Here is a 23,409-nt window from a genome sequence, read left to right as displayed (position 1 = left end):
GATCAAGTATATAAATATTTCTCAATTATAAGATGTTATTTTATAGAATTTATTAATTATTAATTGTTATTTGTGAGTTTCTTAATTATTTAAAGTTTATATAACAATCTTCTAATAAGATATCATTTTGTTAAACTTTTTAAAAATTATAAAAAATAGTCTTTCAATTATAAATATTATTTTATTAAATTCTTCAGTTATTAAAAATTATAAAATAATTTTTAGGTTATACATATATTTCCGTTAAACATTGATGATTGTTTAAATTAAACGTTAATCTATTGATTGAGACATCAACGTTTCACGTTCAAAAATCATATATATTAATAATATAAATATTTATTATCAAATAGTTAAAAAAAATTAGATACATATATGGTACACACAACGTATTTATAAAAAAAGTAATAATTAACTCTATTTTTTTAGCCTAATTGTAAGGGGAAGTTTGATTTTGCTAAAAATGGAGAAAGCTAGACGAGTAAAAGTCGCCTACAATATTTTCCTAAAATATTGTAGGTTGAAGGTTGAGTAGATGTATCAAACACATTCGTACCTAACATTCACTTATGAGTTTGAGTAAAATAGGTCATATGTGGATATACTTGAATCAAACACATTCGTATCCAATATTCACTATGAGTTCGAGTACAATAGGTCATGTGTAGATATACTCGTATCGAACACATCCGTATCCAACATTTACTATGAGTTTGAGTACAATAACAGGTCATGTGTAGATGTATCGAATACATTTGTATATAGCATTCACTATGAGTTCGAGTACAATAGGTCATGTGTAGATATTCTCGTATCGAACATATTCGTATCCAACATTCACTATGAGTTCGAATACAATAGGTCATGTGTAGATATACTCGTATCGAACACATTCGTATTCAACATTCACTATGAGTTCGAGTACAATAGGTCATGTGTAGATATACTCGTATCGAAAACATTCATATCCATCATTCACTTATGGGTTTGAGTCAAATAGGTCATGTGTATATATACTCGTATCGAACACATTCGTATCCAACATTCACTATGAGTTCGAGTACAATAGGTCATGTGTAGATATACTCGTATCAAACACATTCATATCCATCATTCACTTGTGAGTTTGAGTGATTTTTTTAAAATAATGCCTGTCTTTAAGGTTTATCAAGAATCTATGTTACTTGAACTCGGGTCTAAGTGTTAGACAGACACGGATATGTATCCAAAACGAGTACTGTTACTCGAACTTGGGTCTAAGTGTTAGTCAAGAATGTTTCTGGTTCTAGGATTAAACCAAATGCTCTGTAATTTATTTTTTATTGCAACTTTGTAGATTAATGTTGTTTGAATTTATCGTTGTATGTTTGATTTCTGAAACTTATATTTTCTGGAAATTGAGTTGAATCCGAGCTGATGCCGAATCCAGCTCTTTTCCCATGAATCTATCTTCTCAAGGCCTAGCTGTAGGTCAAACTCAGGTTAGGGTTTTAGTATGTTGTCTGAATTTATTGATTATGCTTGATTTCTGAAACTTCTGCTTTCCGGAAATTGAGTCGAATCCGAGCTGATGCCGAATCCAGCTCTCTCTCTCCAGGAATCTGTCTTCACAAGAGCTAGCTGTAGATCAAACTCAGATTAGGATTATAGATAATGTTTATTGCAACTGTGAAAATTTTTGTTGTCTGAATTTATCCATGTTTGTTTGATTTCTAAAACTTCTGTTTTGCGAACATTTAGTCGAATCCGAGCTGACCCAGAATCCTGCTCTTTTTCCAGGAATTCGTTTTTGCAAGGCTCGTGTTGTTCAAACTTGAATTAGGTACTTGGAGAATGCTTATTGCCTCCCCAAGTGTTAAAGATTGAATCATAGTAAAAAGTGTCGATAAGTCCTATAGCGTTCGGTAAATTAGTAAGATAGAACATCCCATCCATCGAAGATAAGATCCGACTGAGCTTCACTTAGAACACTTTATCGGATTCTTTTTGAAGCCACATATTCGGTTAAGAACATGTAAGTTATGGTATCAACAACCTTAATGCGAATTGTATCACCTTGCTGAAGCCTTCAGTCGAGGGTGAAAATTCTAGTGGAGATGCGGTTGGGTTGATGGGTTGTTTTGGTATGAAGACTTGGGACAACATGTCGCAGGTGAGTTTTCGATGGCAGTAGTTCAAGCAAATTATCTTTTGGAAGACCATAGCCAACTTGAATCTGGTCCGATCAGCTCGTTTGAATCGGGTCCTTATGGGATATTTGTTGGAATTTATGATGGTCACATAGGTCCGAAACCAGCAAAACTTTCGAGATAATGTTCTGAAAGAAATTAATTCACGAGCTAATGCACTCCCAAAATTAATTGCTCAAATAGGGTGAAATCCACAGTGTTGGCCGTAGGTCGCCATGCACTCCGGGCGACCTACCCTTGCTCAAACAGAGAGAATGAACGTGTTGCATGGCACATGCACGTCCCAACACATAGATCGCCATGCCCTCCGGGCGACCTACCCTCCCTCGGCTTCCCTCGGATTCCCTCGCATAGCTCGCTCGGTTGCCCTCGCATAACTCGTTCGGATGGCCTCGGTCGGATGGCCTCGGATGCTCTCGGATGGCCTCGGTCGGATGGCCTCGGATGCCCAGCGTGTTGGGACGTGCATGGCACATGCAATCTCTTGTAACTCGCCGGGAAGACATGGCGACCTAGTAGGTCGCCCGAAAGGCATGGCGACCTACGACCAACACTGTGAATTTCATCTTATTTGAGCAATTAATCTTGGGAGTACTTTATCTCGTGAATTAATTTTTTCCAGAGCATTATCTCGAAAGTTACGACCGAGAATCATGGAATGTCAGCCGATGTAATCAACAAAGCCTTTTTAGCTACCGAAGAAGAATTTTTTGCTCTTGTCAGACAGCAGTGGGAAATTAAGCTGCAACTCGCTTCTGTTGGTTCGTGTTGCTTGTAGGAATAGTTTGTAGTGGATCGCTACATATTGCAAATACTGGAGATTCTCGAGTTGTTTTAGGCAGACTGGAGAAAGCCTTTGATGAGGTCAAAGCAGTTCAGTTGTGATCCGAGCACAATGCAAGTTTTGAATCTGTTCGGGAGGAGTTACGATCGTTACATCCTGAGATCGTTACAAGCTGAGCCGGCAATATCGGTACAGAGAATCCGTCCTCAAGATTAGTTTCTTATATTCGCATCGGATGGTGTAAGGGAACACCTTAGCAATCAAGAGATCGTTGACATCGTGACCACGAGTCCACGTAATGTTAGTTTTCTTTCCATGATTTTTATTTCGATGTTTTTAAACCTATGTTACTTGGATTTGGTGTGAGTCTCCTCTTTGCATTTCAACTACAAAATGAAGAAAATTGTCTGTAAGGGTCAGATTGGGTCAAAATCCGGTCAGTTTCGGGTTATTTTTCCGACTATATTATTGGTTGAATAGGGTTGTCTTCTTTGCATGTCAACTACATGTTTAATGCATGCAACTGAGAATGGTTTCTTACAGTCCTTACTGAACTCGTTTTTGTTCGTTTTCTTCCATGAACATGAAGTACATATCGATTTCGTGTTGAACTTAGAACTCATCTTTGTTTTGATGACATTTATGGATGAACTTATACGAGATGTTTACGCAGCAGGGTATTGCAAGGAGACTCGTAGAAGCCGCGCTTCATGAAGCAGCGAAGAAGAGAGAAATGCGATACTCGGACTTGAAAAAGATCGACCGCGGAGTGTGAAGACATTTTCACGATGATATAACCGTTATCGTTTTGTTTTTGGATTTCCATCTGATAAGCAACTGCTCATCTTATAGATCCCTGGTTTCGATTCAAGGCGGTGGCGGAGCTGGGGGAGTCTCCGGGAGCAGCAAATACTAGCACTTAAAGGGCTTAGACCTTTTAGCCGTTCACTCATTTTGTATTAAGAAGAGATCCATAAAACATATGATAGAATTATTTAGAGTGTGCATAATATATATATATATATATATATATGTGATGAAATTGAAAAGACTATAAATTTAATGATATATTTATGGTATTTTATCTATTCTGATATACAATACAACGATCTTATTAGTATGAAATTAAGATATTTTCTTTATTTTCATGATTATTAGTATGATGTGCATGAAATTGGACTATGTTGGTCGATTCGTCATTTTCTCGTGGTTTACCGATCTAGTTAGTCGTCCATCCACTAGAGGTATGTCCTGTCAGTCCGTCCGTTAAATTTTTAACGGTGGGTACTAAATTGAAATAAAATTAGATATTAAGTATAATTTTAAAAAAAAAATTAAAAGTTTAAGTTTTAAAACAAATTAAAACAAATAATTTAATCACTAAATGCGTAGTTTACCCAAGTATTAATTTTAGAACCCAAATGAAAACTTTATGAAGGCCCAAGTAATTGCCTAGAAAATTCAATCCCACGGTTTATTTTGCGAGTTCTTTTCAAAAACCCTACAAACCCTAACGTGTATCCCTCTAAAAATCAAAATTTCCCAAATATCATGAACCAGAGATCTTCGAGCCTACTCGATGAAGCCTTGGGGCTAGACCAGGTCATCGAGCCATGGCCTCTAAGGGGTCGAGTATTGACTATAGAAGACCGAGTTGAGACCAGTGGCTCATTCGTTCTTCATCATCTACTTAAACGCTCTCTTTCTCCAAATTCCTCAAATGTTTCCATCCTCATCGCTTTCTCTCAGCCTTTCTCTCATTACGATCGTGTTCTTAGAAAACTGGTAAATCCTTTTCCTCCAATAAAGCTTTCTTAACTTTCTTTTTATTCTTATTTTTATTTTTTGTTTCTTTTGATGGTAGATTTAGTAAAAATTTGGTGCTTTAAGTGATGTATTATGAATAAAAAATTATGAAAAAGTTAAATAATTTTGGGTAATTTAAACATCTAGTACCTAAGCTATCAATATCTAAAACTTTCAATTTTTTCAAAACTACATGTTTTTGTTTCATTTTAATACAATGTTCAAAATTTAATTATATTTAAAAAATTGAAAATTTAGGTATTAAAACGATCAAAATGATAGTTTAGGTGTTCAATGGATTAAGTTTTTAACGACGAGTATTAAAATGAAATAAAAATTAAATGTTTGTTATGGTTTTGAAAAAATTGAAAGTTTAATTACTAAAATGGATTAAATTTGATAGTTCAGGTACTAAATACGTAGTTTACCCACTAATTTTTCTTGACTAATTGAGCTTCCGGGATTGTTAAATTTACAATCTAATTAATTGTCTCTTCCTTTTGTTGTAATTGATTCGGACCTTTCTTTTTTGTTTTCAACACGTTTTGAATGCACGTATATATGGACATTGATATCATCATGTCACCCTTCAAGGACCCTTTTAATAGACAAAAAGTTTAGAATCTGACACTCACACCCGAGTTCAAACAACATAGGTAATTAGGCCCGGATGTGTGGTTACCCTTTTAATGAATTCATAGGTCTTGAATCAGTGACACTAGGGCCGAGTCCATTTTTAGGAGAGGATGCAAAGTGCAAGATGAATACTGTGTTTTCTAGGCTAACTGATTTCTTTTCTTGGAAACTTTGGAAATGCTGTTAATGTTATTTGTTTTTGTTGAAACAGGGATGCAACTTGGTATCACAAAGGGATAACGGCAGATTCTTATTCTTTGACATGCTTAAGTTGCAGTGTCCAGGTGAGAGAAAAAAATCTGATGAAATAAATGGTATGCTTTGTTGTATTAGCGAAGAATCTTCTAAATGCTGTTGTGGATTTCTGAAATCCGACAAATTATACGGGTTGAAATTCGAGGAAGTCTATGTTTACAATATAAAAAATTCATTTTTTGCTATAGTTCTGTCTACATGGTTGTGTTGTCAGGTTTCAAGAGTTCATAACAGCATTTAGATGGTTTTCCATCAGTATTGTTATTAATTTTACTTTTCTTGCACCAACATCCAATGTGCAAAGATTAAATTGCTCGGTTCTACTACACTTTCGAACCATACTGCATGGACTGTATTACTCTTCTGTTTGTGATATTTTTTTATGATTTTGTCTGATGGAGAAGTTTTTCAATTTGTTTAATTAGTTGGAGATGAAGGAATAACTCCAGGAGGTGGACTCATTGCATTGTTCGGAAAAATACATAAAACCATTTCAGCTTTGCCCGAGATTAGTCGGAAAAATGTTTCCATTATCATAGATGATTTATCTCTCATGGAGGTGGCTGCAAATGGATCTTCAAATTATGTCTTGGATTTCTTGCACTACTGCCGCACTCTAACATCCGAGTTTGTAAGATAATGGCTTTTTACGCCCTCATTTGTCATATATTGTTCTGAATTTTCATCGTTCTTGAAATACCGATGTTCAATACCCGCTGTCCGATGCATATTCAGAAATGAATATTGGGATTTGATCTGTTAAGCATCCTCCAAATACATAGTAAAAGACGTACTTCTATCAGGCACTCACACTCAAATCTAAGTATTATTAATTGTATACTTTCAGCCTCTTTTCTTAAAAATTTTCTCCTTTTGTTGAACTATAGGACTGTTCATTAATCACACTCAACCATGAGGATATTTATTCGATTGAAGATGGACGTACATTTTTGTTACAAATGGAGTACTCTACAGACATTTTGATAAAGGTGGAGCCTTTGGCTACCGGTTTAGCGGCCGATGTGCACGGACAGGTATTGATGTGTTATTTCTTTTTCATTTTTTGGATGGTTTGTGTCATTTCTATCATGTTGCAGTTTATGGCCTCGAGTAGCATAGACTATAATTGTAGTTGGCATTGTTTCTTGATTATAGAAGTTGCTATGAAAAGGGGAAACATGTTAGTTCTTTGCTTGTATTTTGAACTATTAATTTCCATAATTAAAGTAACAAATTCGGGTTTCGCAACTCACGATGTTTATATCGTGTTGCACTGACAGTTTCAAGCAACATGGGCTATAATCGGAGTTATCATCGTTTCTTAGAAGTTCCTATCGATTTATGTAATTAGAAAGTTATGAAACAGGGTCTCGCAAGTCTCAATGTTTTATCATATGTTGCAGTTGACAGTATCGAATAAGGGTAGGAACAAGGCTAGTAATTTCCACTTCAAGGTCAAGGAAAACGTCGTCGAATGTTTCTACCCTGGACGAAGCAGAGATTGACGAGACGTGAAACGGGTATCGGAAACAAAAGTTGTCGTGTTCCGATCGATATTCGTTGATGAAGAAACAAATGAAACCTTAGATGGGAACAGAGAAGAGATTGCGAATTGTTTGCTGCATAAACAAAACCAATTGAGCAGATATCATGAGAAAGTTCCCTTTTCTGGGAAAGTGAAGTTCATCCCTTCTGTTCTTTTATATTTGTACAAGTTTTTGATGTGTTGATATTTTGTAAAGAAAACAATTTAAACCGTAACGTTTTGATTCGGTCTCATTTTGGGTAATAATTAAAGGGTAAATTATAAGGATAATCCCTTATATTTTCAGTTTGATCGATTTTAAATCGGTGATTAGTTACAATTATTTACTATGGGTATGGTTTTTCAAGTTATTTATTTATTTATAATGATACGATTTTAATTCTTAATCGTAAAGATTTAATATTTTATTTTATTAGACACTTAAATTATTGATTAAATCTAATGGGTTATGAAATTAAATCGAATATAATTTTTTTAATCTAATTTTTTCTATTCATAGTATCATAATTCTAATTTTTAATTTGAAAAAAAATTAATGTTTCATGACACTCAACTAGATCAACTAACAATCAAATCAGTCTAATTATATTTTTATGGGTAAACTACATATTTAATATCTAAACTATCATTTTTGATATGTTTTAGTACTTAAACTTTTTTTAAATCGTACATAATATTTAGTTTTTATTTTATTTTAGTACCATCGTTAAAAATTTAAAGTGTTTAATATCTAAACTATTGGTTTTTGTCCGTTTTAGTACCTAACCTTTCACTTTGTTTTCAAAACTTAACATTAAATTTTGAATAAGTGTAGTAAAATGAAACAAAAACTAAATTTTAGGTGTAGTTTTGACTAAAATCAATAGTTTAGGTACTAAAGCCATAGTTTACCCTACATTTTTATTTAAAAAATATTTTTTGATAGAGCTCTCGAATCAAAACGTGCCCCCAGAACGCATCTTCTCGAGGAAAGCTAAAGCCGGGCCCCACAAAATTCCAAAAACGGTTTCAAGTGCGACCCGATACCCGATTTCGAATGCCTTTGGAGAAAAAGCTCCAGTTTATGTATTTATTTATTTAATATTATTTCTCGTTTCAGAAGGTTTCTTCAAATGCCTCACACTTCATCTCCCTTCCTTTAGTTCGTCTATCTTCTCTTCGCTTCAAATCATTCTTAGCTTCTTCCCCAAAGTTTCAGGTAAAACCCTAACTCTCTCTTCCCATCTCTCTAAGATCCACGGAGAATTTTAACTTTTTTTTTTTTTGAAAATCAGATCGATTTTTTATTATTTGTTTTTAAATTTAAATATAATGATTTCAGTTCAAAACGATTCCTTGATTTTGAATTCTTTTAATGATTTGTTATTATCGTTACTGTTAAATACTTTTGATTGGTTTAGTGAAGTCGTGAGTGAGAAGAAGATTGATTGTAGGAGTAATTATGTGATTTTCTCCTTTTTTTTCAACTGGTTTACTGTTTTTTATTGTTTGGAAAGGAGTGGAAGGAAGAGAGTTTTGTTTACATTTTTTAATTGTTTGAGATTTAGGGAAGTGGTGAATAGGGGGAATGGGGTTTTAGAATTCCGTAGTCTTGACTGTTTTATGCATGAATTTTTAATGGTTATGAAATGGTTTGCCCTTCCAATATTTTTTTCTGACGGTGAAATAAGACTTGTGCTTCTGTATCTTGAGTCTTTCTTCACAACTTCTGTGCTGGAATTTGGGTATTATACTTTATAACTATGTTGGACCTTTGATTAAAAATGTTACTTGGACTAAGGCATTTTAGTGTTGGACGCTTATATGTTCATTTCCCCCCTAATATTTTCATGTATTTGAAGTGTCCTTGGAGAATCATATCCACATTCCGATGTCCACTTACAATTCGGACATGACCTTTGGACATGGATATTTCAAGAAAAATGAAAACTTGGATAATCATGGATTTATAAAGTAGAAATTGAAAATAAATCGTTCCAATAGAAATTACCGTGTTATGGGGTTGGCTACAATATTTTGTGCAACATAGCTTAGGAGTATAAATGCTGGATGAGATTGTGATATTTGGCATGCTGGATAGATTATTTATATGGTTACTATCTTGAAATGCATGATTCTGGACAACCTAAAAAGATCCTCTTTGTTGCTACTAGCCTCTTTTTTTTTTTTTTTTCAGTTCTATTATTTAAGTATTGTTTCTTTAACTGTTGTTAGAAGCCTTTTAGAAGGTTCTGTTTAGCTCCTAATTATTCATAATTTTATGGTGAGTTTTTTTATTATTGATAATTCAGTTATATTATATAGGAAATTATTGTGATTACAAATAGATGAGATGGATCATCATGAAGATGAATCTCGGGCTGGAGTTGAACAGCATGGCAAACAAGACAATGAGGTAAGATTAATGGCCTAGTTAATTTCACGTGAATGGATGAATAAGGTTTACTGTTTGATCATTTGTGCCTGTTCTCAGTGTTTTTTGTTTTTTTCTTGATAAGAAATTAGTTTGGTACAATAGACTTATATATTTTTCCTCCAATTGCAGGAAGCCGTTGCTCGCCTTGAGGAAATTAAGAAATCTATTGAGTGCAAAATGGCTCTTCGTCAAACCAATTTGAACCCTGAAAGGCCTGGTTAGTAAATTTTACTACATTTTAGGGTTTTTATATGCCCATTGCTCGTTATGGGAGTGGTTAAATTTGTTGACTTGATTTGTACGTCTTATAGTGATTTTAGCTCATACTAGGTATGCATTCATACATTATGGATTTTCTTTCTAATTCATCTTAATCAGTTGTGATTATATATTTGGTACTGGTTCTGTACAGCAGCCCTTATTATATTGCGATGGAAGCATTTGCATTTTTATCTATTTTGTTTAACACCAATTCAGTTTTTCTGATATTGATGCTTAAAAACTGTCAGGTAGATGTTAATATTTTTCACCCGTGGTTCTAGATTCTGTATTCCTCAGGACTTTGGATTCTAGCATTAAGCGCAATACAGCTGTGATTAAAAAATTAAAGCAGATAAATGAAGAGCAGAAGGAAGGATTGATGGAGGAGCTGCGAAGTGTCAATTTAAGTAAATTTGCTAGTGAAGCTGTCTCTGCTATTTGTGATGCCAAGCTTAAGAGTTCGGATATACAAGCCGCGGTTCAGGTAGCTTTCATGAATATGTTTGATTCAAAATTTGTCTGGTTATATGTTTTAATAAATGCATATTTAAATTATATGGTTATACTTATACATATTATTTTCTCAGTTAATTTGCTGCGATTACATAGTCTTACAAAGATCTATGTTATTATCATATTTGGCTTAGATTTGAAATGTGAAAGTTTCTTATATTCTCTTCAGCTGAAAATTATGTATAGTTTCACTAGCCAAACCTAAACACTTGGATGTCATAACTGTTTAAGCAAGGTGATTAAGCTGCAATCATGTAGGTCATTTTGATTTTAAATAAGAACGAGGAACATGTAGTCTTTTGCTTCCAAATGGGTTGTAGTAGCTTCTCGAGTAATTTTTTACCTCCTTCAATGTTCTCGTGTGCACCTGTTGATGTTTTGCTAGCAGACTTGGGTTTTAATGAAGATTCAATAATATAAGCTATGAAAATTGTTTATCCTGTACGTTCAAAGATCTATAGTCTGGTTCCTCTTACTATTTTAGTGATCAACTTATTTGTATTTTGTGTGTGTAATGATTTGCCCTAGTTTATTGTGTGTATATATACATATACTGTATAAGTATATAATAAATTGCCCTGGTTTTTGTTAAGTATAACAGGATTGCAATTGACTATAACCTTCCCAGTTTCTTGTTATATAGATTTCTCGTTATTTTTGGTAGTGTCACTTGCTCAATGTTTGCAAATATGTTGGTGGATAGAGGTATACATTTCTTGGTATCATGAATGATGTGCATTGCTGTGACATCCGTATATGCATGTTTCATGTTAAGTTAGCTGGTTCTTTAATGTTGAGTTGAGTTCTCTTCATATGCTATGACCGATGATGTTGCCTGCTCAAAGTTTGTAAATGTGTTATTGGATTATTCACATTTGTTCTCTGTAATTTGAGAATATACTTATTTGCAACATTAATCGTCAGTATGTTTCCTAGCTAGCTTTTATTGTACACTGAACCATTTATCCTTTTTAAGTTTGTTGGTAACTTACTATTGTCTATCTGTCAAAGATCTGCTCTCTGCTTCATCAAAGGTACAAAGATTTCTCACCAAGTCTGATACAAGGGCTCCAGAAAATTTTCTTTCCTGGAAAATCTGGGGATGATTTGGATGCAGACAGGAACTTGAAAGCAATGAAGAAGCGTAGCACATTGAAACTTCTTCTGGAACTGTACTTTGTTGGAGTTATAGAGGAAAATGGTATTTTTATCAGTATCATTAAGGATCTTACTAGCACAGAGCACTTGAAGGACCGCGATGCTACTCAGACAAATTTAACTCTTCTCGCTAGTTTTGCTCGACAAGGGCGAGTGTTTTTAGGACTTCCTATTTCTGGTCAAGAAATTCAAGATGAGGTTTGTCTCTCTTTTTTGTTCTTTACTTGGCCTGAAATTTGCATTTGTTTTATTTCTGTAAAGATATTATGATGCTCATTTCGAACTTTAGGTTATTTGTAGCTTTGGTTTGATAATGGAAGTTTATGGTTTGACATGGTTTATATGTTGACAATTTGCTACAGTTCTTTAAGGGCCTTGGTATCACAGCAGATCAAAAGAAAACTTTTAGGAAGGCATTCAATGTATATTATGATGCTGTCATTGAACTTCTTCAGTCAGAGCATGCGGTAAGCTTTTGCAATTGAAAATATTAACTTTTAGGGGCAAATAAGTCATGAAGCTCTTATTTGAACTTATCCAGGGCCATAACTTTTGTTTATATATTATAAGTTTGACTGCTTGATTCTTTCATTAGCATTTGCTTTCTTTCTCTCTTCCCTAATTTCTGGGGGTTTTCTTTTAGTCACTTCGCCAAATGGAGCATGAGAATGCAAAGATTCTAAATGGTAAAGGAGAGCTCAGTGAAGAAAATGCTACTTCATATGAAAAGCTGCGAAAATCTTATGATCATTTGTACCGCAATGTCTCATCGTAAGTTGCTTTATGATGTCATGTTCATGGACTTTTTCTTTAATGGGAACTAGGCTAATGTGTTGATTAATTGATATTCTGCTTTCCGTGTGAATATGGTTTCATTTGTTTTATTCTGTAAATTAGTTTACATGTTCATGTAATGCCTGAATGATTAATGATATTGTGATTAACAAGTTTATGAGCGTCTTCTAAATAATTACTAATTTACATAATTAGAACCAATCGTACTTCTCTGCACTTCAAAACTTAAATATTTAGCTGCTACTAGTTCTTACATGCACTACATATGAATTAAGCTTTGGGTATTAAATGCTCTCTCAGATTTGCATTGTGTGTACCTAAAGTGGCTCTTCTATTACTGAGTCTAGGGTTTAGATCCCTTATGACATTCAGGTGAGCTTTTGTATCAAGAATTGTGGCAGAAATGCTGGTTTCTGGTTTGATTCATTGTCTCTCTTTTGTGAACTTTGTTTTAGTGATTTTTATTGAAGTGATATGGAAGTGTGATGAAGTGTTTTTCTACTTATCAAGACTAGTAAAGACGCAATTTTTACTTGTATGGCAACTTTATGATGTTGGCACTCTAGACCCCAGTTTAGTTACGGTCGCTGAGGTCCCGCCAAAGTTAGCGGCTAACTTATAAAAAAAAGTTGGTGGCTAAGATGATATCATTGTACACCTGTCAGATTTGTGCTATTCAACCCCGCTCTTCAAAATTTTAGTTTTCCTCTATTGAATTTGCTTATCAAGCATTCCTCTTGCATCGCGATTAACTATATGAGTTCTTTTTTACTTGCAAAAGAAAAGCATCTATAACTGACTTTTAAATTGTTTATTGCAGTTTGGCAGAAGCACTTGATGTGCAGCCTCCGGTCATGCCGGAGGACAATCACACAACTAGGGTTACTACTGGTGATGATGCTTCATCTCCAGCATCTGGAAAAGAGTCTTCGAACCTTGAAGCTATATGGGATGATGATGACACTAGAGCTTTCTATGAATGCTTACCTGATCTTAGGTATGTTGTTGTCATTATTGAGTCTGTTAAGGAGAGACTTTCTCTATTGGGCCTTTCATTGATGTTTTATGGAAATAAAATATGTATTTTCTTGCTGATAAGAGCATTGTTTACATGTTCTTCACAGAGCATTTGTCCCGGCAGTATTATTGGGAGAAGCTGAGTCCAAGGCAAGTGAGCAAACATCGAAGGCACAAGAGCAACCAACTGTAAGTAGACCAAAATTTTGAGCATTACCATTAGTTCAATTAGGATCAATTTGAAGCTAACAATTCCTAGAGGCTTATCTGTGGTTCTATGCTGCCAATAATACACTGTCCTTTTTCTTTTAGTATTAAATTTTGGTCTAGTTCAATCAGCAGCAGCTTCTGCTCTGAGCCTCTATCATTTCATGTTCAATTCTCATCTTTGCTCCACCAATCGTTACCAACCACGATCCATAACTTTGAATTTTGAAATTATGAAATTACTATAATTTTTAATGCTTAAAACTAAAGAACTATGATTGTTTGGCAAAAAAGAAAAAAGAAACCAAAAAAGATATAATAGAAGCAATGTATTTTAATGTAGCAAGCTTCGAAGGTGGACTGAACCATTTCTTAATTTCTTAACTGCTGTGCACCCAACCTATGCCTGAAATCCATTTCCTTTTTATCATTTTGGTGGCTAGGTGGGGGAGGGTGAGTCAGTTCTAGACTTATCGACTGTTTAAACTTCCATTCTGAAAGATCTGATCGATGACGATGACTCCTTATTCCTAAATAGTCCTCTCTATTTGATGATTATTGGTGTACCTTTTAGGAATCCTCTTCTGAAGCAGATCAAAGTACACCAGTCGCACAAGATGCTGTGGAGGCTTCTGCAGACTCTGGCACTCTGCAAGAAGGGAAAAGTATAGAGAAAGGGAAGGATAAAGATGAAAAGGATAAGGACAAGACCAAAGATCCAGAGAAGGAGAAAGGGAAAGAGAGAGAAAAAGACACTGATAAAAAAGGTGAAAATGAAAAGGAAAAGCTCAAAGGTAGCGAAGGGACAAATTTGGATGCTCTACTGCAAAGACTCCCAGGTTGTGTGAGTCGTGACCTTATTGATCAATTGACGGTAATATCTTTTTTCAGTTCTACTGTTGAATGCCCGCTTTTCGATAGGGTTTTATTCAACTCTAGAGGATCATTGCATTGTTCATTGAAAATTTCAGGTGGAGTTCTGTTATTTGAATTCAAAATCAAATCGGAAAAGACTTGTGAGAGCATTGTTTAATGTGCCAAGGACATCTTTGGAGTTGCTTCCATACTACTCACGCATGGTTGCAACATTGTCAACTTCTATGAAGGATGTTCCTGCTATGCTATTGCAGATGTTGGAGGAAGAGTTCAACTTCTTAATTAATAAAAAGGTTTGCTTCCCTCTGGATCCCCCACTGTCTTCATCTCTACATTTATTTCCTTTTTCCAGTTATATATAATTGTAACTTATATCTCAAAATTGAAATTAACTGCAGGATCAAATGAACATTGAAACAAAAATCAGGAATATTAGGTTTATTGCAGAACTCTGTAAGTTCAAAATTTCACCTCCTGGTCTTGTCTTCAGTTGTCTGAAGGTATGTGCAAAGCAGCTAACTGATCAATATTGGTTTATATGATGATACTTCCATCTTGTGGGAATTTATGAACTTTTTGAAACAACCAGAATTATAAAAATTAGGAGCAATCAGTTTGTTGCTTATAAGTTGTACACTATAAATCAAAACGTTTTCTGGATGCTTTCTTATTCTCTTTTCCTTTTGTACCAGACATGTTTAGATGATTTCACTCATCATAACATTGATGTCGCTTGCAATCTTCTCGAGACTTGTGGTCGTTTTCTGTATCGTTCTCCTGAAACTACCATCAGAATGGCTAACATGTTGGAGATATTGATGCGCTTGAAAAATGTAAAGAATTTGGATCCTCGACACAGCACACTTGTAGAAAATGCTTACTATCTATGCAAACCACCTGAAAGATCTGCACGGGTCTCTAAAGTTCGTCCTCCGTTGCACCAGGTATAATTTGCTTTTCCTGATAATATACTCTACTTGTTTTGATGTTAAACCTCCTTACTGAGTTTTGTCAAATACTTTTGCAGTATATTAGGAAGTTATTGTTTACAGATCTTGACAAGTCTTCCATTGAGCATGTTCTGAGGCAACTTCGTAAATTACCATGGAGTGAATGTGAATCATACCTCTTAAAGTGCTTCATGAAGGTTAACAAGGGGAAATATAGTCAGATTCACTTTATTGCTTCTCTCACTGCTGGTTTGAGTCGCTATCATGATGAATTTGCTGTTGCTGTTGTTGATGAGGTTTACTTCCTGAATTTAATGCTAGTTCTTGTGTTGAATTTTGATTCTCCTATATCTATGTTATCTGGAATGTTGAAGGACTTACTACTGTATATCATTGTGTTTTTATTTGTATGCTCAGCTGTCTATCCTTTCTGATGCCATGTTTAAATGGTGTGCAATCCTAGTGGGTGACTTACAGTTCTGTGAAATACATTCTTCATAACTTTTATTAAAATCCCATTTTGTGTATACCTTTTGTGAACAACTGAACACTGTGGTGATAATACAAAAAATCTGCCAATTATGCTCTATGTTTCAGTTTTCATGTATAATTTAACCAGTAGAGTTCCTTTTTTTTGTTATTTATTCACCTTGGTTTTCGGCCGAGTCTGAGGAGAAATTCTTGGCAACATGATATGATGGTCTTGGGGATGTTTTCTTGTGTTATGCATGCTCTAGAGATTCTATTATTTTGTTTTGTCCGGAAGGTAAGGATGCGAGAAAATAGATGTCTCATGACCTGGACTGTTATTTTGTTTTCTTCCCCATGATTATAGTTGGGTATTGCTTTGAAAGGTACCAGTGTGAGATTTTTTTTAACTAAGATGGAAATATATTGCTATAAAGCCATGAGCTTTTATCATTAGAACTTATATTTTTATTAGGCTTTTTTCCCTAGCTTCTGAGAAATCTGTGTGCATCTTGTTCCTGTCTCATCTTTCTTGTTGATGATTATGGCAAATTCAAGCACAATCTTCCTTGCATATAATAGTGGAAGCACACACACCCCCATGAATTTTTCCCCGTGGTTTACTCATGGTTGTTATATTCTGTACTTTCAGGTTCTGGAGGATATTAGAATTGGCCTGGAGTTAAATGATTATGGGATGCAGCAGAGGCGCATTGCTCATATGCGTTTTCTTGGGGAGCTATACAACTATGAGCATATTGATTCTTCTGTCATCTTTGAAACACTCTATTTGATTCTTGTTTTTGGCCATGATACAGCAGAGGTATCAAGATATCTGACTTATTGATCTAATTATCCATTATATAGGGATATGACATGCTTGCTAGGTTCGGCAGCGGTGCTTTCTAGGCACTTAGGATCTCTCTCTCTATACTTGGTCTCTAAAAAACATTCCTGTGTCACTGTGTGTTTTGTTCCTTGAGCTTCCTTGGCAATGCATTCAAAGAGAGGAATTAATTTTGTAGAACATATCTTCTGATGCATTGCTGCCTCTCTGGGGATTATGGTTGGTTGGGATTTAGGATTTTTAGGGTCAAATGCTACAGAAGGTTAGGGTTTTCTGAATTGTTTAGGTTTGATTCAAGTCTTGATCAGTTAAAAGAGGGTTTGACTTGGGAAAAGAGAAAATTTAAATGAGATTTCTGGTTAGTTGAAAATCTAGGATCAATGAAGTTTAGAAATGCTGTGAATGGTAAAGCCCAATAGAAATGCTGTGAAGGTTAGGGTTTTCTGAATTGTTTAGGTTTGATTCAAATGAGTCTTGAAGTTTAGAAATGAGTCGAGTTTCTTATTCGACTCATGGGGACTGCTAGGTTTTTAAACTATTCAAGTAACATGTTTAACTGTAGGGTACATTGTCACAGAACTTGCTGAATTTATTTTATCACCTTTGAAGAGTGTACAGAACATTCCTAATAGACAATTCTTAATTCCTTGAATTGAAGTTATATAGAGAAAAATAATAAGGATTTCAAATGACTACACTATTAATTGTTCGGAAATAAGACTGTTTATAAGAGTTTTAAACGATTTTGTTGTTATTAAGTGTAAGATTTTGTACTGAATGTCGTTTGATTCAATTTTACTTGGTCTGATTTGATTGTCTCTATTGTTAGCAAGATATCCTCGATCCACCTGAGGATTGTTTTCGGATCAGGATGGTTATTACTCTTCTTCAGACATGTGGGCACTACTTTGACAGAGGTTCTTCCAAGAGAAAACTTGATCGGTTCTTGGTACACTTCCAGAGGTATATTCTTAGCAAGGGTGCATTACCACTGGATATTGAATTCGATTTGCAGGTAAGCGAAATTGGAATATTTATTTCAAGTTTTAGAATTCGTCCTTTGCTAATCATGGGAAAAAGAATGCTTTCTCCCTTTGTGGCGTGATCAAAGCCTGTTGAAACTGTTTTCCATGCTTGGCTACCATGTTTAATGGGCTTAATATAGAGGATGAACTCGCATTATTAGTCCCGTTTAATACTGCAAGTGCTGACATGTTTCCCTATCAACTGTAATCTATGCAATATTAGAAAACCTATATTAGCATTGGCGTAGAATACTATGTTTCTCCGACTCTTCGTTTTCCCCAAAGTACACATGTCCGATGGGGTGTGATTCCTCAAATATATTGGAAAAGATTGGAAAAAAGGTGAGCATACCTATGATTTGTCAGATGGGTTGGTTTGGAAAGGGAATGGGGAAGGTATCTATTCTGTCAAGTCCAGTGTGAAGTCTTACTGTCCTGTTTCGACAACATACTCCTTTTGGATGAGATATATTTGGAGAGGGTTAGTGCCTCCTAGAGTGGAGGTCTTTATGTGGCAGGTGATGTATAATAGATTGGCAGTAAAACAAGAATTACAAAGGAGAGGAGTTTCAGTTATTGTTGATGTTGCATGCCCGCTTTGTAAAGAGGAGGCTGAATCTTCAGCACATTTATTTTTCACTTGCACTGTGGCATGGAATCTGTGGAACAAATTTCTGAAAATTTGGGGAGTGTGTTCGGTTCTGCAGGACAATGCTCAAAGTTTTATGGTAGCTTGGGAAGAATGGTCCTTAATTATAAAATTTGGTCCTTTATTCCGGGAGTGGTTCTATGGACGATTTGGAAAACTAGGAATGACATCGTGTTCGATGGGGGAAGGGTAGATCAGATGGAGTTATTTTTTATGGCAAGATGCAGGTTGGCTACTTGGTTCTTAGCTAAATTCAATAACGTGGCTATTCTAAAGGACTCTCTTATTACTGATCCAACTCTTGGGGACTGTTGTTCTAATCCAAGGCTTTCGATCATCAAAACTGTGTCTTGGTCTCCTCCTCCAAAGGGTTTTATAAAACGTCGATGCAGCAGTGAATGGAGATTGGAGGAAAAGTGGTGTTGGGGGCATTCCAAGAGTTGAGGATGGCTCGGTGATGGGTTCTTTCCAAGAGGCAGCTGGTCCAGGTCCATCTCTGTTGATTGAGATTATAGCAATAAAGAAGGGCTTATCTTTCTTCGCTTTGATTCATCAGAGGTTTAAAGAACGCTTAATTGTTGAATCAGACAGTAAACAAGCAGTGGAGTGGGTAAAAAATTATGATTGTTGTCCTTATGTCTACAGAGCCTTTGTGAAAGACATTGTTATTTTGTTAAGAGATCTTAATGGTATTATTAGATGGGTTCCTAGATCAGCCAATGTTGAGGCTGATAGCTTAGCTAAAGCTGGTATTGGCTAGTTACACAGCTTTCTTTTAGGCTTTAGTTAGGATTTGGGTTGATCATTGTAAAGGGTGTGTTTTGTTTTTAAACATTATGTATCTTTCGGTTTTTAATGAATTAAGGCACTCTTTTTCTCCTTCCGCTGATTAAGGAGCACTTTGTGCTCCATTAATCATGAAGGGGGTTTTTAACGAGGCCTACCTTCTTATAAAAAAAAAGTCTGAGAAACATAGATGTAATATTTAATAGTCAGTATGATCTCCGTTTGATTGGTTGCAATAGAACTTAGGATTTCTGGGCAAAGTTAATGGTACTTATTTTATGCATAAATATTTTTTCGTTCAGCCGCTTTTTGTATGTTTTGTTATAAAAATGTCCTGTGATGTATAAATGCGAAAAATGCAGGACTTATTTGCTGAATTACGTCCAAACATGAACCGGTATTCATCTATGGAAGAAGTTAATGCAGCTTTAGTAGAACTTGAGGAACACGAACATAGTGCTTCAACTGACAAGACAAGTAACGAGAAGCACTCCGATACCGAAAAGCCTTCTAGCAGGACTACTTCTCATTCCATCTCAGCTGATCAACCAAGCATTCTGAATGGTTCTGAAGAAAATGGTGGAATGCATGAGGAAATCGGTGACGGTGACAGTATCAGTGAATCAGGGAGTGAAACCATTGAACCAGAGGGACATAACAAAGATGATTTGGATGAAGAGAATCATGATGATGGATGTGATTCTGACGAGGATGATGAGGATGATGGTGGACCTGCTTCTGATGAAGATGATGAAGTTCATTTCAGGCAGAAGGTAGCCGAGCTCAATCCTCTAGAAGTTGCCAGTTTTGACCAGGAGCTCCGGGCTGTAGTGCAGGTAAGCTCTCGTTTTTAATTTTCGCTGTTGTGTTTATATATATAAGAGAAATTATCCAGTTTCTTACAGTTAAAGGTAAAACAGAACTGCAATATTCAACGCGTTTCCAAGAAATCATCCCTCGTATTTCACCCTGATACAGACACCTTTGCCCCTATTCGACCCTTTATCAAAATCCATTCGATCCAAGCTTGATATTCTAGCATTCTTTGTGAATTTTATCCCTTTGCCGAGACTAAGGTCTACTAATTTTTTAAATCTTTGTCTAATGTGATCAGTGAGTTCAAATTGTGTAAGAAATAGTTGACTTGCTGTTCATTTTGATTCGATTCTAATTACAGGAGAGCATGGAGCAACGCAAGCTGGAGCTGAGGGGCCGACCTAAATTAAACATGATGATACCAATGAATGTATTCGAGGGTTCTAGCAAAGATCATCATGGAAGGGTTGTTGGAGGGGAAAGCGGTGATGAAGCATTGGATGAAGATGCTGGAGGGAGCCGGGAGGTTCAGGTGAAAGTTCTCGTGAAGCGAGGGAACAAACAACAAACAAAGCAAATGTATATTCCTCAAGATTGTACGCTTGTCCAAAGCACGAAACAGAAAGAAGCAGCCGAGTTTGAAGAGAAACAAAACATTAAGAGGCTGGTCTTGGAGTACAATGACAGGGTAGAGGAAGAGAACAATGGACTCGGAACACAGACATTGAATTGGCCAAGTGGAAATAGTCGAGCTTACGGCCGTGGGAACTCATGGGAAGGATCCAGCAGCAGGATCGGAGGATCACGTAATCGCCACCATAGCCATTCTGGAAGTGGATCTTATTATGGCAGAAAAAAGTGAGATTCATGGTAAAATGTTGAAAATTTCGATGTCTGGAGTATCATATTTGCCCCTATATTTTCCCAAACATTAGACGAAGGATTGAGAACAACAGTGGCTTGAGCTCTCACAGAAACAGCCAGGTGGTTGAATGATCCCCTTTCGAGTCCGATTTGAAACGGAATTTTGATGATACATTGCCGGTCAGCCGGAAATCATTCTTCCTGCAAGACAACTGCTGTTCCATGGGTTTTCTCATATAGGCAAGGTAAGCAATACGTCTAACTTGCTCTTTTACTAGATATTATCAGTCCTAGTTCGGAGTACGTAGAATGGATCCCGATGTGTGGTTTCCGGGACGATGAACTGAAAATAAGCTTACAGAGTGCGGAAATTATTGTGTTCCCCGTCTTTACTGTTGTATATCTGTTAAAGAGGGAAGGAATGGGTTTGGTTTATCATGGTTTATGTTAAATGAAAGTCACTATGACTTATGTTTGATATAGAAAGTATGAATGGCACTGCACTCATTTGGTGTGTATAATTTCTTTTATGACTTACGTGCCACATTTTTAAAACATGAATGGCCTCCCAAATTATTATTACTATTATTTTTTTTGGGATAATTTATTACTATTATTTTTATTATTCACAAAGTGTTACAAATTTAGGGTGTCCATTTTGATTATTGAAAATTTGAAGTTTATAAAACAATTAGTGAATTTTTTTTCCTTTGATAAAACCATTTATTTCTTAACAAGATATAGGGTAAATTATACTATCGGTATCCTAATTATTACTTTTGTTATGTTTTATTTTGATCATCAGTGATGTTGATATGTCAACAGTTCTGTTGGTTTTTTAACGGTGGGTGACCAAAATGAAAGTAAAACATAATGTTAGATTTGATTTTAAAAAGTAACAGTTAGGCTTATCAAAATGAAACAAAAGTGATAGTTGAGGTATTAGTTTATCTAAAATTATATCACTAATACAATAAATGCTTGTTATATCAAAAATTAGATTTATTCTGCCCGGTTTACGTATAAACAGGCTAATTTGAACCGGTCTCTCTAATACAAGGACCTTAAGGGTAATTTCACCATTTTATATCACTAGGAGACAAGATGAATCTGAAAACCAAGAAAATCTAGCCAACACATGATTTGATTCTTAAGGTGCATCTGAAGCAATTTGCAGCGAATATTGGCTTTTAAATCTTTTAGCCAAAATTATTAAAATTTCGTACATCAAACCTTTATTATTCATTAATTGATTTAAGGTCCCCCTTTGCTTTTCACTAAAGTTGAATTAGGGTTCATCATTTCTGTTTTTCAGTTTATTTTTACCAAAAGGATTCCTGATTTTAATGAAATGAAGTTATTCTTCTTCCTCTTCTTTTAACTTCGACCGGTAACTTTAGACCCGATATGATTTTACGACCTCAGGAAAGTCTAAAATTCTTGTATATAATATGACATAACAAAAAAGATATAGAGATAGATATTATAACATTTACCTCTAAATATATAGAGGTCAATTATATTATTTTTCTACGTTTGAGTCGAATTTTTTTGAATCGGGTCAAAACCCGTCAAGTTCAAGTCAAATGTACATCCCCAACTCCAACACTACGCGACTTACGAGTAATAATAAATAATAATAAAAATTTAAAGCTTCCAATAATTCTCCATTTTTTTTCAAGCTTCTAAATTCATCATTGATGTAAGTTGGAGAGGGACCATAATTTTTCTAAAATTGTGGGGCTTATATATCCTTATGGAATAAAAAGCTTTTAGCCTCGAGAAATTATTTTATTCATGTGGGGGAGTAAATGATTACAAGTAGGTCAAATAAATGAATCAAATTATCAACTTCATAAAAGTTCAACTTTTTTTTTATATAAAAAAGTCCCAACTTTCCATTTTCTTTATCAAGTACAATTTTGATTAGAATTATTCAGATTTCAAATTTTAATAAAAAAATCAAGTTTAATTTAACTCGATAAAAGATTATTTTTGATTCGAAAAGTATTTAGATACGAGCCTATTAAATGATATCGGTGGTAAAAGAAATTGTGTTTTTCATGAATGATTCAGGTTTGAACATCTGTGTCTGTGGAATCTGTGTGCATTGTCGATCTTTAAGAAAGATTATGAATCAAATTAGTTGTGCTTTGACACGTTAATATTTACGTATAAATCGTACTTAATTAGGGTTTTTTAACCTAAACATGTTTTTGATAATGTAATAGTTTTTTTTTATTGTTGTTAAACTTACTAGTAAAGGTCAACAATAATTATTAGGGTAAATTATATAAATGGTCCCTCGACTATAGATTATTACTTTATTAAGTTCATCGACTATTAAAGTTACAAAATGATATTTTCAACAATATAATGTAACTTTGTTAAGTCCTTCGACTATTAAAAGTTATAAAACGGTCACCTGACTATTCATTATGTTCCAAACTCATCTTTTTATGTTAAAAAATATGCAGCATGAAGGTCTTTCTCATGCTTGGAATCTAGGAGAGAGGCAAATCACAGTGGAAACATATAGTTTGGA

At 34.9% G+C, this 23,409-nt stretch overlaps 2 protein-coding genes across 2 annotated transcripts; both read left to right on the top strand.

Annotated features, from left to right (window-relative positions):
- The first annotated feature begins 4,459 nt into the window (after nucleotides 1-4,459).
- LOC120204158 (elongator complex protein 6-like) lies at nucleotides 4,460-7,180 on the top strand. The gene is made up of 5 exons (XM_039204263.1): nucleotides 4,460-4,758; nucleotides 5,627-5,699; nucleotides 6,096-6,301; nucleotides 6,558-6,704; nucleotides 7,074-7,180. The coding sequence occupies exons 1-5, from the start codon at nucleotides 4,525-4,527 to the stop codon at nucleotides 7,173-7,175; spliced, it is 762 nt and encodes a 253-aa protein (XP_039060194.1). The 5' UTR covers nucleotides 4,460-4,524; the 3' UTR covers nucleotides 7,176-7,180.
- Nucleotides 7,181-8,323: 1,143 nt separating this feature from the next.
- On the top strand, nucleotides 8,324-21,312 carry LOC120204154 (regulator of nonsense transcripts UPF2-like). The gene is made up of 18 exons (XM_039204252.1): nucleotides 8,324-8,414; nucleotides 9,521-9,611; nucleotides 9,762-9,849; nucleotides 10,175-10,377; nucleotides 11,418-11,762; nucleotides 11,927-12,031; nucleotides 12,208-12,335; nucleotides 13,180-13,356; nucleotides 13,484-13,565; nucleotides 14,158-14,457; nucleotides 14,555-14,752; nucleotides 14,858-14,959; nucleotides 15,152-15,403; nucleotides 15,487-15,705; nucleotides 16,530-16,700; nucleotides 17,554-17,739; nucleotides 19,547-20,020; nucleotides 20,362-21,312. The coding sequence occupies exons 2-18, from the start codon at nucleotides 9,549-9,551 to the stop codon at nucleotides 20,860-20,862; spliced, it is 3,594 nt and encodes a 1,197-aa protein (XP_039060183.1). The 5' UTR covers nucleotides 8,324-8,414; nucleotides 9,521-9,548; the 3' UTR covers nucleotides 20,863-21,312.
- The last annotated feature ends 2,097 nt before the right edge of the window (nucleotides 21,313-23,409 follow it).

The sequence above is a fragment of the Hibiscus syriacus genome, unplaced genomic scaffold, assembly GCF_006381635.1.
Source record: "Hibiscus syriacus cultivar Baekdansim isolate YM2019G1 unplaced genomic scaffold, ASM638163v2 tig00010533_pilon, whole genome shotgun sequence".
Taxonomy (NCBI): Eukaryota; Viridiplantae; Streptophyta; class Magnoliopsida; order Malvales; family Malvaceae; genus Hibiscus; species Hibiscus syriacus.
Note: the sequence above shows the minus strand (reverse complement) of the source record. Positions and strands in the feature narration are given on the sequence as shown.

Excerpts from the sequence above, each read along its gene's own strand:
- LOC120204158 (XM_039204263.1), top strand. The coding sequence starts at position 4,525 with ATGAACCAGAGATCTTCGAGCCTACTCGATGAAGCCTTGGGGCTAGAC. Across the intron at positions 4,759-5,626 it reads ATCGTGTTCTTAGAAAACTG|GGATGCAACTTGGTATCACA; the intron begins GTAAATCCTTTT and ends TTGTTGAAACAG. Across the intron at positions 6,705-7,073 it reads CGGCCGATGTGCACGGACAG|TTGACAGTATCGAATAAGGG; the intron begins GTATTGATGTGT and ends CATATGTTGCAG.
- LOC120204154 (XM_039204252.1), top strand. The coding sequence starts at position 9,549 with ATGGATCATCATGAAGATGAATCTCGGGCTGGAGTTGAACAGCATGGC. Across the intron at positions 14,753-14,857 it reads ACTTCTTAATTAATAAAAAG|GATCAAATGAACATTGAAAC; the intron begins GTTTGCTTCCCT and ends AATTAACTGCAG. Across the intron at positions 14,960-15,151 it reads TTGTCTTCAGTTGTCTGAAG|ACATGTTTAGATGATTTCAC; the intron begins GTATGTGCAAAG and ends CTTTTGTACCAG.